The 16,181-nt window shown below is 40.0% G+C and overlaps 1 protein-coding gene across 1 annotated transcript in view; it reads right to left on the reverse strand.

Moving 5' to 3' along the window:
* Positions 1 to 584: 584 nt before the first annotated feature.
* Positions 585 to 16,181, reverse strand: part of RPRD2 (regulation of nuclear pre-mRNA domain containing 2) — a 97,527-nt gene continuing 81,930 nt past the window's right edge. The window contains exons 7-10 of the mRNA XM_008584894.1: positions 13,598 to 13,880; positions 11,770 to 12,030; positions 9,588 to 9,788; positions 585 to 5,125 (exon numbers count right to left, since the gene is read on the reverse strand). Coding sequence (XP_008583116.1) covers positions 2,355 to 5,125; positions 9,588 to 9,788; positions 11,770 to 12,030; positions 13,598 to 13,880 — 3,516 coding nt within the window. The 3' untranslated portion in view covers positions 585 to 2,354. The remainder of the gene's footprint in view (positions 5,126 to 9,587; positions 9,789 to 11,769; positions 12,031 to 13,597; positions 13,881 to 16,181) is intronic.

The raw sequence follows: 16,181 nt of genomic DNA on the forward strand, positions 1-16,181 counted from the left end.
TATTAGCCAGCATGCTTTTGAGGACAATTACCCTGCCCCAACATTCAGGAAGCCACTTTCCTGATAGCCCCACATTTTCAGATAAAATCAAATAGCCTTTTCAAGTAAACACTACTTTTAGCTTAAACAAGAGCAGCAGAAAGAATTCACATTCTTTTATTCTAGAATGAAAAACATCCCACTTAATTTCTGCGGGAAAAAAAAAAAGTCTATTTCAGATTTCAAAGTCAAACAATTTCCCCACCCCATACCTCCATTCTCTCTCATTTATACTTTTCTCTAAACAAATGTCTTAGGACTCAACATAACTATACTTTCTTTACTTTGCTATACTACATATCCCATCCCATGCACAAGGTCATGGTATCATGCATTTTTGTGGGGACAGCTACAGGGCAGAGGCTTAAGAGGGTCAAAGAAAGGATAGTTGACTTAAGACCAGATACGCATTAGGAAGATTAATGACTTGCAGCACCCTAACCACAGAACACATGGTGAGCCCAAATAAATAACATGTAATAAATTACACAAAACCCCCCAAGCTATGGTGCATGCTTGATTTAAGCTGCTCTATCTCTGAAAAGCAAGTTTATTCTGAGACAAAGAATCATCTATCACTACACTGCCCATGCTCCCCCATCTTTAATATTCCACTGGAGAAATCCAAAGCAACTCCCATACTTTCTATAGTTAGTTCTATAATAACTTGGGAGAAAATATATTAAAATTGCTAGGATTCCCTCAGAAACTCAACACGCACTGTTTTAACTCATCAGATTATCAGTGTGTACGTTGGGGTAAAACACTAAAAAAAAATAGTAAAGCAACATTTGCTTTTCAATGTTCCTAGATGTAAAGATGTAAACACTCGAATTACAGTGATTGTCTTTTTCCTGAATACTGGTTGTAGAAATACAAATTAGCTTTTCAGTCTAGGGAGACAGAAAGCATTTCTTCATGTACAATGATTAAAGGGCAGAAACATTCTTTATTTCCTATTGGGGGTGGGAGGTGGAGCTAATGCTACCTGTAGAACGGGGTAAATTTGGATTCATCAGGTCCTTCTGTTTCTCTGTAAAGGTATGTATAGTAATGTGTCTCTAAGACATATCTGAAGAGGCATAATATAAAGAAAGATGCTATTGAGTCTCTTCCTTGGAAATACCAAGAAGGGGTGAACACAGGACTGAGGCAAGGGGGAAAGGAAGACAAAGACAAATACTTTCCATTCTCTAATAGTTAACCTTTGCTGAAAACCACCAATGAATATCATTTACATTAGGGAGGCACCATGGTAAAATTAATGTCTGCTTCTTATATTAAAAAAAAAAGCAGGGATGATATTTCAGTTATCTTTTGTATCAACTGTCAATTGTAGTGACTTTCTTTCTGGCCGAAGTAAAAGTGGAAACTGAAGAAGGAAAAACAGTCAAGAAAGAAAAGCAGAAGGCAAGAGCTTGGTGCAAGATGTGTGAAACTACCTTAAAAACGTTTCCTCTCTCGTTTACAATGGGTAGGCAGGTCACATCACACCATTAATAGTTCCTTTCCTAACTTCACACATTGTAGTCACTCCTTCTATCAACCCTGAAATTATATCCAGCCCCTTCTCTTTCATCCCAAGGATAAAGAGAAAATATTTTACTAGGATAGAATGAGGTTTGTATCTTCTCAAAGTTACTGCCTGATAGTACTTTGGAGGAAGAGGCCAATTAAAAAAAAGAAAAAAAAAAAAAGATTTTAGGAGGATGATAAACACAACTTCAGCATGCCTTTAAAAACAAAACATAACAAACCCTACAGGTCCAATGTCTCCCACATTTCCTCCCTTGCAACATCTGTTGGCTGTCAGCAAGGCACAGAGCATACAGGGAAGGGAGCCAAACTGGTTAAAGCAGTCACTTAGCTGGAGAGAGAAGGGGACAGGAATCTTTCCACTGACTACTTCATAAGCCAAGCCCAAAATAACATCCCAACATTGCACGTTATTATCTGTACTGATGGAAGTTTTATTTCAAATGTAATAATACTCAATAGACGGAGTAAAATAGAGATTGTTTTCCTCCCCACTCCCTAAGCCCCCAGTCAAATTAAGAAGCTTTGGGGTTTTTTTTCTTTCTTTTTTTAAAAAATACAAACAACTTGGGGAAGATAGGTAAGTGCAATGGGAGGGAGGACTGAACTGAATAGTGAAATGTAAGCATATACATCTTTTTAATTTGGAAGAGAGGCCCCTTGTCATTAAAAAAAAAAAAAAAAAACTGAGGGAAAACAAATAAAAACAACAACAATAAACCAAACTCCTACATCCAATGCTCTCTAGACTGTCCAAAATGCCTTTCCCTTGGTTTCCATTAGTACCTGGGAGGGAAGAATGGGCGTTTTGGTGCAAAGAACGGAGGGCCCCTAGCAAAAGGTGGCCTGGGTCTCTTTAAACTGTGAAACGGGTCTCTGCTGAGAAAAGGTTCCCTAGGCCGAAAGTCTGGCCGGGGACTCCGTAACATCAGACCACTCCGGTTGATAGTGTCTCTGTGTGAGGGACCCAAGGGGGGCCCGCTGCTGCTGTTGCTGCCTCCCCCACCTCCTCCTCCATGGGCTGGGCCCAGGTGCTCCAGAGAATGGGCAGGTAGGCTCAGGCTCTCACGTACACGGCTAAGGCCAGGGCCGTTGAGGTCCCGTTGGGTGGGACCCCCATGGTCCCTGGGTCCTGGGAGCACCCCAAAATGCTCAGCCAGGGTCCCCTGAAGGAGGGAACTATGGTCCTTGGGAAATACTGCCACAGCCCCTGCCACTCCATGCTCCGCCAACGGTGGGGTTGGGAAGGGTACAACCCCAGAGTGGTCAACAGGGGGGGGAGGAGGGGGTGGAGTAGAAAAGGGGACACCACTCCCACCACTGCTGCTGTGTTCCCCAGGGGGTGGAGGAGGGGGTGGGGTAGGGAAAGGGACTCCGCTGTGCTCTCCAGGAGGAGGGGGTGGGGCAGCATGGGCCAGAGCTGCCTCCTTTGTGAAGGGGTTCGAAAGATCCACAGAGGGCAGATGAGTGGGTACATCTCGAGAGAAGATACCACCATGATCCTTAGGAGGGGCAGGTGGGACAGATGATGGCCCCACTGGCTCTCTCTGGAAGGGTGTCCCATGTTCCAAGGGGGATGGGGGGAGATGATGCTCAAATGTTGAGTTGAAACTGTTGGAACGAAAGCTGCCGACACTCTCCTGAAATTGGGGTGCCCGTTCTTTGTATGATGCTGTTTTAAAGCCAGTGAGGCCTCCGCTGCCCCCACCCCCAAGGGATGCCAAATCAGAGGCACTTGAGGGGCCATTGTCAAAAGAGCTGCCTGATGTGCTCAGATCAAACCAACCCACCCGTGAAGCCTCACGCCCATGTCCTCTATTTCCCTTCCCAGGAACTCGGATGGACTCTACGGTCTGTATTGGCTCCCCTGACATCCTCCTATTGGATGCATTATGATAACCCAATGTTTCTATAGGGGCCCCTTTTTCTTCTGTGCTATCAGGCAAGTCTAGGCAGGAGGAGGAGACACGGGTTTCTATGCGGTAGTGCTCTTCTTGTTGCTGCTGATCAGTGGTGGTCAAGCTGGGCTGCGTGAGGTTTGAGAGACTGACACCATCACTTGAAGTGCCCTTGCTGGGGGCCTGGCCAAAATGCTTATCATCTGAGGGCTTGCGAGAGGCATTTTTAAGCATATTCTTAAACTCAATCGTCGATGTGGTGGAAATGGTGGAGGCCAGGACTTTCTCCACGCCTGTTGTGGGAGGGTGGCCCGTGGGAGCGGCAAGGGTATTCTGCGGAGAGAAAAGGGAACGATGTGGGACTGGGTGAGGAGAGTCTGGGTACTGCTTCTGTGGCAAACTGAGATGCCCAGTAGTAGATTGAGACAAGCTATTGTGGTTGGAGTCAGGGGTGAAAAATGAATCATTCTTACTCGGTGATGGTGACCGGTCAGACCCAGGTTCATTCCCTCTTAGGCTGAAGGCACCAAATAGCCCAGGGGAGGATGAAAGATGGTCACAGTTCTCACTAGCATCCAGGAGGGCCCTTACAGATGGAGGGAAGGAAGACTTTACCCCAAATTCTTGGGCTCTGTGGCTATAACTGGATAAGATTGGCTGGTACTCAGTGGTATCAGAAAGCTTGCTTGATTTCAGGATAGATTTGGCTGGTTTCTTCTCTAGGTTCATCATGGCAGAGGGTGGAGGCCCTGAATATTCAAAATCACGGTAATCCTCATCTTCTTGGAAAGAAGTATCTGGATAGAACTTTTCCTGTGAAGAGTCCATTAGGGAAGATGGTCTTTCCATTCCATCAGAAGGCTGCTTATAGGGAGATTCACTGTCCAGGCCAAAGGGTCGATATGTAGATACAGAATTGGTGAGCTCCCGGGGGTAGCTTTCATCTCTCCCAGGGGGTGGTGATCTTGTACTGCTGGGTGTTGAGGAACCAGGGCTAATGATCTTAGAAAGCAGGGACATAGTATCTACACTGCTGGATGTGGGTTTGTCCATCATCTCATCCTGGGTGGGTGTCCCACTCCGTTCATCCCGTACAGGGGTTCCATCAATGTTGTCAATTGATGTGCTAGTAGGGCCACGCTGGAAGTCTGAGGGATGGCTCTCAGAGGGGGCACTGGACCCCAAACTGCTCAGGATTGGGATGTTTAAGTTTAAGCCACTGAAACCAGGATTACCTTTTAAGAAGTTGTGAATCTTCATTTCCAGGCTTGGGGAGGTAGACTCTGATTCCAGCTTTGTCTTGGAGATCTCTGAAGATTGGCACATGGCAACTTCAGTAGTTGGGGCAGCAGAGCTACTGTGGGTACCAATAAACCCCACAGAGTTGGACGGTAGTTTAAAAGTAGTGCTTGGGAGCCCTGGGCTTTGCCCAATTGAGGCCTTGCTGGCTGAAGTTGAAGAGACTTCAGAAGTTGATGAATTAGGAGAATAGTTGAAGCTTTTGGGAATAAAAGATTGGGTATTGGAGGGCAGATTTCTTCCCTTTATGGTAGAGACTGTGGTGTTGGCAGGGGAGGCTGAAGTGTTCTGGGATGCAGCTTCACTGGATGGAACTGGGTTCCCAGTAACACTCTGAAGTAAAGACGACAGGCCTGTAGAAACAAAGATTAGACGAGTTAAAAAGAACAACTCCCTTCCATACAATAAAAACAACATAGGCTAATTGAATATTTTCATTCATTCTGGTGAGAACCAGACAGATGTTAAAATATGAGGCTAACGGCCCCATGGCTCACTCGGGAGAGTGTGGCGCTGGGAGCGCCGAGGCCGTGGGTTCGGATTTCCTAAATAGGGATGGCCGGTTTGCTCACTGGCTGGGCGTGGTGCGGACTACACCGGGCAGAGGGTTGCGATCCCCTTACCGGTCTCAAAAAAAGAAAAAAAAAAGAGGCCAAACAGAATCGAGACCAAACAAGCAATGGCTAAATGTCATAGAAAACACCAGATCTATTTGTCAATATAAAGGAAAGCAAATGACTCAAATGTTTCAGTACAGTCCAGAAACAAGTCCAACATAACACAATAAAAGGCAACAGGAAGGGGGAGATTTTAATGTCAGAATCATGCATAGTTTAAATAAGGCAAAGAAGGAAAAGAAAGGAGGCAAAATTATTTTTAAGATAACACTTTAAGCCAGTATTTCTTAATGTTTGATCTGTGATAATGTTTCTCTAAATGCAAATGGATATCTGCCCTACCATCCCTCCATGACTGTTTCCAATAAGTTAATGTACACTGTTACTCTCAGGAGGGAGACAGTATGTGCAAATTTCAGAAATTTATTTGAACATTCTATCATTGTAACGTTTTCACACCATCTACTTCTATTTTTTTTTTTTTTTTTAAAGATGACCGGTAAGGGGATCTCAACCCTTGGCTTGGTGTTGTCAGCACCACGCTCAGCCAGTGAGCAAACCGGCCATCCCTATATAGGATCCGAACCCGCGGCCTTGGTGTTATCAGCACCGCACTCTACCGAGTGAGCCACAGGCCGGCCCAACACCATCTACTTCTAAATAATGTTGCCTGGTTTGGTTTTTATTGTTATCCAGTAATCTAATACTCAATAATATCCAAATAACTGAAATACTGTTTACTTGTTATTATCCTCTTGGGTGAAAAAAAAAATCCATGTTTCATTCCAAAAACATTTTTTTCTTTTTTTTTTTTCCAGTATGCAAAGGCTTAAGGCAATGTTTTATTTCCATAATTAATTAATCTCCAAGAAAGACATTTTTTCACACTGGTAAACACTCAGTCTCAAAAACCTTATTTGTCATCTCCCAAACAAGACTGTCAGTACCTTAAAGGCAGACAAAAGCACCTTTTTCAGGAAGCATCTCTTGCTAGACTGGTGTTAACTTTTAGGAAACAATGTTTTTTTTTGTTTTTTTTCCCCCCTTTTTGTCTTTTTCCGTGTCCGGCAACGGATCGCAACCCTCAGTGTCGCCCCCGTACCGGACCGGGACTGGCAATGGGATCACAACCCTTGGTGTTGCTCCCGCACCTCGCTCAGCCAGTGAGTGGGAACCGGTCTGTATGTGGGATCCGAACACTCGGCGGGAGCGCCACCACGCTCCCAAGTGGCGCACTGTAGCAGTGCGCCACCAGGCTGGCCCAGGAAACAATGTTTTTAACTCTTAGTTTTGGTTGTAAAATGTACAATAATAAATATATAAATATATAGACACAAAAATATATATATATATACACATAAAAATAAATATATACCACAAAGACTTACAAAGCCAGACCAACAGTGGCACTGATCTTTTCACAAGAAAACACACAATCCCGATTCTATAGCTTGGAAAATCTACTGATTATTGATTTGTCCAGATTGACAATGATGAGATTCAACACTATTCACTGACAGACAAAACCTCAGAAGTACTGAGAAAGAATTCCTTGGGACACAGATTGAAGTTCATCAAAGCAAGCCACTCCTGGGGCTGGCCCGTGGTTCACTTGGGAGAGTGTGGTGCTGATAACACCAAATCAAGGGTTAAGATCCCCTTAACAGTCATCTTCATACAGAAAAGAAAAAGCAAGCAACTCCTCTAGAAAATTTTTTAGAAAAATATTTCACAAAGAGATAAACAGAGGTCCTATAAATTCAATTACGTTTTGTAAAATTTAACCAACTTTGGGTCATAAATGAAAACCTTTAAAACACATTTCACCCAAATTTATAGCTTTGTCATTCAATACACTAAACCTGTTCCTTAGTAATAGTAATGATATGGTGAAATAAAATAATACTTGTTGATATTTCAATTAATGTTTCTTCAAAATTTCAATTTTAACCCATATTTGCTAAGAGACTTAAGGTCTGAAGAATTTCAAGGCCACTCCATCCTCATAATATTTTAATTTTTTGGTGGCTGGCTGGTAAGAGGATCTGAATCCTTGACCTTGGTATCATAACACCGTGTTCTTAATCAACTGAGGAACCAGCCAGCCTGTATTCGTAACATTTTTAAAACCATCTACTTCTAAATAATGTTCCATGGTTTTTGTTATACAACAGTCCAATATCCAATAACATTCAGACAACTGAAAATACTGTTTACTTCAGTTATTTATCCTCTTGGGGGAAAAAAAAAATCTGTGTTTCATTCCAAGAAGTTCCCTGGCTATATATAATTTCCCCCTTCTAATAGTTTAATTTTAGTAGTCATTGTTCTCACCAAAACCAGAAGTCCTCAAGCACTAGGATGTGGTATATGATAATGTCACATAATTTTAAAAGATATTTCAGAGTATCTTTCATATATTGTGGGATAAGTTCTTCAAAAGACCATCTTGTTAAGATAGGCTCTACTCAGATTTCTGGTAATAAGTAAAATTTGTCTCCTACCATTAAATATTACTTTTCTTCAGTCTTAACAAGCCAAACTCTAAGCCCCTTTGCCCACTGATGTTTTTCTTCTGCGTTGAAAGTCTGTTAATAAGGGCCGTGGATGACACAATCAGAACAAAGTTCTAAGAAATTATCTTTTACAATCTTTGAGGAAATGCCATCTATTTAAGTTGCTGGACATAGTCTTTTTAAAAGTCAAAGAGAATTCCACTCTCCATAAGGAAATGAAAGATGATGATCTACCCTGTTGTCCCACAAAGGCTGTTTTCTGGGGTTTGCACTTCTCGTTTTGTCAGAACTCACCCAGTACTGTTCAAATTTTGCTTGATGAGAAAGCCCACATAATACTGTTGCAGCAATTTGATGAAAGGAAAAGCTTCTCTTTAAGATGTAGTGTTGTATCTATATTAGAAGCTAAAATGCAAGTGAGTTCAAGATTTTTACTGCAACTATAGGATGATGACAGAAGGGGGATTAAAAGGGAGAAATCATAAATAAATATGTCAATCTCTCAAATGAATAATGTCCTTGAAATCTGTAGGACAATATGTGCTACAGTATTATCATCAATTCTTTATTGCTGGCACCAATACATGGAGGCTGTAAATTATTACTTAATAGTATCGTTCTGGGTAACAAAATTCTAATATATCTTAGGACAAAATTCATTATAATTCTTGACTGATTCACTTTTAGAACAGTTTAGGAAACAGAAAATTAATAGATACCTATACTGCTCTATTCATATGGAGCAGGGTTTTCTCAGCCTCAGCACTATTGACATTTTGGGCTGGATAATCTTTTGTTGTTGGGGGTTGTCTTATGTATTGTAGGATGTTTAGCAGCATCTACCTGGCCTTTACCCACTATATGCAGTAGTACCCACACTTTGACCTAGTTATGATAACCAAAATGTCTCTAGACATTGCCAAATATTCTCTGGAGGCCCATGGTTGAGAATACTGATATAGAGTAAAACACTCCACTGAAGAAACTATTCTGGTATCTGTGATTCATTGCATAATTACACTGAGGTGCTTAATGGAGGGCAAGACAGTAGACAGCAGGCAAACTTTATGAAAAAATGTTAGAAGCAGACGCTTTCAGGCACAAAACAAAGCTGACAGAGATATTCAAATGTAGTAGAGGTTATAGGTAGGTGAAAACAAAAAAGACGTACTACATCTATAAATAGAGGCCTCTATAAAATATTAGGACATAAAAAAAGAGATATTCACGTCTCATAAGATTTTTAGATTCACCTTTCTTGCTGTCTTTAGTTTCAGTTAACATTAAAATATATAAAACTAAACATACTAACCTGTACTAAAAGCTGGGATTAATGCAGCCCCTAGGGGTGTCAGGATGTAGGTGAAAGAATACCGGACTCCAGTCAAGAAATCTGGCTTTTAGTCTTGGCTCATCACTGAATAGACAGATGTGTGACCTTAAGCAGGTCACATCACCTCACTGAGCCTTAGTTTCCTTACCTGAAAAGGAGGGGATTAGACTAGACAATATTTAAAGTCTCTTTCAGTTTTGATATTTTATAATTTTCTATACACTGGGTCATAGATAATAAATATAAAGAGAATAATGAATTAGCTGTATTATACATTTTCTGGTTTTTCCAGGATTAAGCCAGAGACAAACACTCAGAATTCAAGTCCCTCTGGCACATGTCAGTTTACCTTGCAGTGCAGGGGCTGACGGTGCCTGGGTTTTGGAAAGAGCAGACAGAATGCTCTCTGGGGTGATCTCCACCTTCGAGAGGATATTTGCCAGAGGGTTGTGAGATGCTGTTGGGGCAGGTGCAGGTGTTTTCAGGCCACTGGTGAGGTTGCTGGGACTGGTAGGTGTTCCTGGAGAAGGTCTTGACGCAGGACTGACCCCTGGCGGCAGAAAGATGAACTCAAGAAAATGCAATTCAAAATGACCATTCAATTCATGACACCCTTCCACTCACTTCAAAGAATCTGATATGTTTAACAGGAATTCTTTTGTGACAAATCCACAAAGGGTCCATATATCATGGCATGTACAAAGAAAAAAATCTGAAAATCGGATTAAGATTTGCTTCTTCTACTTGGAACACCCTTAAAACAAAAAAGTATTAAGTTATTTTAATATATATTCATTCGGGCTGGCTGGTTAGCTCAGTTGGTGTGGTGCTGAGTTCTGGGATTCAATCCCTCTATAGGCCAGCCAAAAAAAAACCTCATGTATTTCTTCAGTTTTGAGAGCCCCAATAGAAAGAGACCAGGCAACCTATTTCTTTTTTTTCTAACAAGTGGCACCTAGGCCTCAGAGCCCTATAGATGCTTAATAAGTACTGCTGGTTGAGTAATTACCACAGTTGCATAACGTGACCACTGCATAATTCAATATGATTGAGTAAATTATTTGCTTTTGAAATGGCCTTTAAAATGAGATGATATAACCAACCTCCTTCACATTTTTACATTTTAAAACACTGGGTTGATTTTTAAACATAGAAAAAAAGTATATAAAGAAAAATGAAAAACATTTGATTTAAAAAATGATCAAAAATATTAACAAATATTTCACAAGGAAACATATATGATAAGCAAATGAAAAATATTTTTAAGCACATTTCATCAAACAAATGCAAATTAAAAGAAACAACTTTGTTTTGTTTGCAGCTGGGCAGTACAGGGATCTGAACCCTTGACCTTGGTGTTATAATACCCCCCTCTAGATGGCTCTAACCAACTTAGCTTAACTAGCCAGCCCACAAACAACTTTCTAAGGTTGAATCTGACATAGATTAAACAAAGTAAAACAATGAAGAGAGTGAGGAAAGACAAACTTTCATATACTAGGTATATAAAATAGCACATTTTTGGATATCAATTTAGTTATAACATATGAAAAGACTTTAAAAATCTACTTGCTGATTTTCTGGGGGGGTCTTTATCTTTTAGAGATATATATTTACATATCTATGATGATATGAAATAATTGGAATTTTCTTCAAAATAATCTGGAGTAGGCTGAGCACATATGAAACAAGATTTGCTACAATTTCACTGTTGTGGCTATGTGATGAGTATACGGGGATGTTCTACTTTTATGTATTTCCATTAAAATTTTTTTAAATGAATATTTTCCACAAAAAAAAGCTCTATATACGTATCAACACTTTTAGGAGGAGTTGTTCATGAAATTTTAGTATCAAGGTTGTTCATTACAGTATTCTTTATAACAGTGAAAACTTGAAAACATACTAAGTGTCTAATAAAGGATTAGATAAATTATCAAATGCTATGTAGGTATTAAAAATGATGTAGATATTTAATGACATATAAAAACATTCATTATATGTGGCTAAATTTTAAAAAGCTAGTTTCAAAACAGTATATGTAACAGGCTTCAATTATTGAAAAAAAAAATTATTACAAATACCTAACTGCCCCAAAATATTCATGTACATGTATACTTGTAAGAGTAAACATAAGTAGTTTCCTTTGGGGTAGCAGGATTACAGATACTACTTTATTCTCTTTGCTTATTCTCTAATTTTTCTATAATAACCATGTATTGGTTTAATTTTATTTTTTAATTAAAAAGTGAATTTAAAAATATCAACGGAAGGCCGGCCCGTGGCTCACTCGGTAGAGTGCGGTGCTGATAACACCAAGGCCCCGGGTTCGGATCCTATATAGGGATGGCCGGTTTGCTCACTAGCTGAGCGTGGTGCTGACAACACCAAGCCAAGGGTTGAGATCCCCTTACCGGTCATCTTTTAAAAAAAAAAAAAAAAAAAAAAAAATCAACGGAAAACCCAGACTGATGGTTAACATTAAAATATATGTAAATCAGCTTTTGATCCTCTTTATTGAGCTTACTTACCAGTATTTTTCATGACTGATGTCAGGCTGCTAAGGATGGAACTGATCTTTGCCAGATCCACATTGGCCAGGTTTGGCAAAGCCAGCGTTGGGGAAGGGGACAGAAGAGAAGTATTCACAGGCTTTGGAAGAGGTGGGGTTGCTGTTATGGTCACGGGCACTGGGGTACATGAGGAGGGCTTTGAGATACTTTCTGATGGCTTTGTAGGTACAGAAGTGGACACAGCTGACTTCTCCACAGGTTTTTCCTTCCTGTCCTCCACTGTTTCAGCAAAGAAAAGAGATGATATTACATACTACTACTTTCCAGGACTTTGCTTCCAATGTAAAACACATCCTAAGATTTCCTGATGTGGGATAAAATGTCCTACTCCAGAGAAAACAACCACTCACTTCACGCTTTTTTTTAAAAAGCATACTCCAAGGGCTGGCCTGTGGCTCACTCGGGAGAGTGCGGTGCTGATAACACCAAGGCCATGGGTTTGGATCCTATATAGACTGGTTGGCTCACTGGTGCTGACAACGCCAAGACAAAGGTTGAGATTCCCTTACCCGGTCATCTTTTTTTTTTTTTTAAAAAAAAAAAAAAAAAAAAAAAAAACAAACCCCCCCGGCCAGTTAAAAAAAAAAAAAAAAAAAAAGTCATACTCTTCATAATTTATGACCATTCCCACTTCCCATACCTGCTTAAAAGAAATTTCCCAAATTTATCTTGTATCTCACACTTTTTTTTTCTGGTGGCTGGCTGGTTCAGGGATCTGCACACTTGACCTTGGTGTTATCAGCACCATGTTCTAATCAACCTACATCTCAGTACTTAATGATTTTTTTTTTGCATCTTATTAGTATTTGTGTATTTAATTTATATGCTTCTGAAAGTAGTTATTATTTGGTACACATCTGTGTTTTATATTTTGGAATAATATTTGTCATAAATTGTCCTGTCTTTTTTATTAACCTAGAACTTTCTTGCAGACAGAAATTCTGTATATACTTTATCATGTTTTTCTTTGGCTTCCTGAAATTGTCATATTAGGGGGTGCATTTAAGTACTAATTTGAAACTGCAATGTTTTAACTCGTTATCACTTTGTAATATACTCCTTTTAATGCTTCAAAGGCTATATGGATAATGCATTAAATTCAACGGAAATCAAACTCTCTAATAAGAATAATTATAAAGCCTGGAGCTGTTGGAGAGGCAATTCGCCAATTCAGGTTAATTATAAAAATGTGGTTAACAAACTGTGGCTTTGGAATTCTTGACAGTCAAGAGTGACAGAGAATAAGGAATTCTAGTATAAGTGCCTCTCCTTCTAGAGCAGTGCTGCCACAAAAAAGTAATTCAAGCCACATATGTAAGTTTAAATGTTCTTGTAGCCACATTTTAAAAAAAGAAAGGAAAGAAACATTTAATTTTAATAATATATTTTATTTACCTCAATATATGCCTAATATTTTCATTTCAATAAGTTATAAACATAAAATTAAGGAGATATTTTTACTTTTTTGGGGGGACATTAAGTTTCTGAAATCCAGTGTGCCTTTTATACTTATAGCACCTCTCAAGTTGGACAAACCATATTTCAAATGCTTAATAGTCACATGTAGCTAGTGGCTACCATATTGAACAGTGCAGCTCTTAAGCAATGATTCTTAACCCATGTGGCATACCAAATCCTGAACCACTCTTTTAGAGACAATAATGCTACTTTGGTGTTCTAATCTTATAAGGATTGAACTATCTTCTCATACTTGCCTGTGATATTCATTGGTAGGAAAGTAAACCAGGTATGTAGTAAGTTGTCTATTAACCACATAAAGACATACCAATGATTTTTGACCCATCATCTTCCACGTCTGAGAGTTCCATGTCTTCTACATCACGATTATCTGTCACAGGTTCAGGTGTGGCAGATTTCTCACTCTCCATGGTCGGTGACTGGGATTCTTCACCTCCCATTCCTTGAAAAGGAGACTCAGAACCAGTTGGAGAGGGAGCATCCATGCTTGGGGAAGGGACTGGTGATTCTTCAGGATCAGGAAGGGTTGACTTCAATTGATCCAACTTCTTCTTTAAATTGTTTACTCGGTTAGCAAAGGTTTTGTATGCCTAAAAGAGAAAAAGGAGTTTACTCCTCTGGGAAAAGGACGAAGAAATTACCATTTTGACTCTGATCAGATTTCCTGATTATTATTATAACATCACTGGCACAAAAGAAGAAAATATCATCATCTGTCAAACATGAAGTAGTTTTCTAATCTCTATTTTTTCTACTCCCTATGTGAATATTATCATCCACACAGTTGCTTGAGTTAGAAACCTAGAGGTTATCTGTCATTTATCCTCCCTTGCTCCTATCTATTCATCCAAGCAACCATTGTTTACTGGCTGTCTAAATGTGCTGCTCACTCTTCTAGGTACTAGAGATACAGAGCAATGAGTAAGAAGACATACAAAAATTAATTAAAGGTCAGACTGAGAGGTCAAATTCTGTTGATTTTTTTTTTTTTTGTCTTTTCCCGTGTCCGGCAACGGATCGCAACCCTCAGTGTTGCCCCCGCACTGGACCGGGGACCGGCAACGGGATTGCAACCCTCGGCGTTGCTCCCGCGCCTCGCTCAGCCAGTGAGCGGGAACCGGTCTGCATGTGGGATCCGAACCCTCGGGCGGGAGCGCCGCCGCGCTTCCCAAGCGGCGCACTTATCCAGTGCGCCACCGGGCCGGCCCAAAATTCTGTTGATTTTTTAAAAAAATACTCTTTATTTTAAAGCAGTTTAGGTGTACAAAATTACTGCAAAGATAATACAGAGAGTTCCCATATAATCCATACCCAATTTCCCCTATTATTAACATCATATATTAGTATGGTACATTTGTCACATTAATGAGCAAAAATTGATAATTATTATTAACTAAAAATCTGTACTTTATTCAAATTTCCTCAGTTTTTACCTAATGTCCTTTTTCTAATCCAGGATCCCATTCAGGATACCACAATACATTTAGTAGTCAGGTCTCCTTAGACTCCTCTTGTTTGTGACAGTCTGTTGAACTTTCCTTGTTTTTCATGACCTTGACAGTTTTAAAGAGTACTGATATTTCACAGACTGTCAACTGAAATTCATCTGATGTTTTTCTCAAGGTAAGAGTGGGCTATAGGTTTTTGGGAGGAAGACCACAGAGGTAAAGTGCTACTGTCATCACATTATGACTTACCAATGTTGATGTTAATATCGACCACTTGGCTTAAATCCTATTGATCTCCTGATTGTCTTAATCACCAAAGCCGTAAAGCTGTGTTTTGTTTTGTTTCTCTTTTTTAATAAGAGTCTCAAACCATTAGATTGTCTAGACTGTGATTTCATTTTGGTTGGTCATTCAAGAGCATTTAAAAATATATGTGAATACACTAAAATCCAGCTTTGCGTTTGAATATAACTGAGTAGTTTGTAGTAGACCAATGCTGCCATCAAGAACAAATAGAAAATGGGCTGGCCAGTTAGCTCAGTTATTTAGAGCATGGTGTTGTAACACCAAGATCAAGGGTTCAGATCCCTGTACTGGCCAGCTATCAAAAGAAAAAAAGAAAAGCCACACACACACATCTGTTTGAATGTATTGGAGAGAGGTGAGGGAACCAAAACCAAAATGGCAAATCCCATAGTAGGGAAACCATGAGAGCTAAGCTGACATTCTACAGCTGCCATTTCTCTTAGGGTTCTGCTGAGTTGGGGGAGCTGGGCAAGAAGCTGAGAATGCAGGCAAAAGGACAGGGCAGAGGGCCATTACTAAACAAAGAAAAAAAAAGCAGAGCTTTTAATAGTCTTGTTAGTCTGAATAGATAAAAATTAGAGATTTGAAAGGCCAAAATCCTGATGAAACAGGAAGGAGAGAACTGCCTCAACAACTTTTCCTTCAAAATATTTGCTGTGTTCTGAAACTGCCTGAGAGAGAAGTAAGAAGCCAAGCAGAAAACCTCTGAAAAACAGAATAGGGTTTAATGCAGTCTCATGGTGCTAAGGATAAAAAGACTAGAGCTCAAATCATGCCACGGATGAGGGATCCTAGGGACCACTCCAGGTTCTCAGTGGGAAAATTACATCCCAGAAGATGGAGTGAACCAGAGGTAGACAAAGTCTTACCCAAACTGCAGTTCAGCCTCAAGTCAGTTAGGTTTCAGATTTGATTAATATGGTCAGCCCCCGCAATATCTGCCTAGCAAAAGAAAGGGTGAACGATCTCTGGGGGAAGAGAAATCATAGAGACTCCACAATCTTTCATATTCAGTGTTCAGCATTCGACAAAAAATTAGCAAACATTCTGAAAGACAGGTGCAAATGACTAAAAAGAAAAAATAAACACTAGAAACACACCCATAAAGGTGAAACCACTACTGAAATTATCTGGAAA

Source organism: Galeopterus variegatus, unplaced genomic scaffold, assembly GCF_000696425.1.
Source record: "Galeopterus variegatus unplaced genomic scaffold, G_variegatus-3.0.2 Scaffold103, whole genome shotgun sequence".
NCBI lineage: Eukaryota > Metazoa > Chordata > Mammalia > Dermoptera > Cynocephalidae > Galeopterus > Galeopterus variegatus.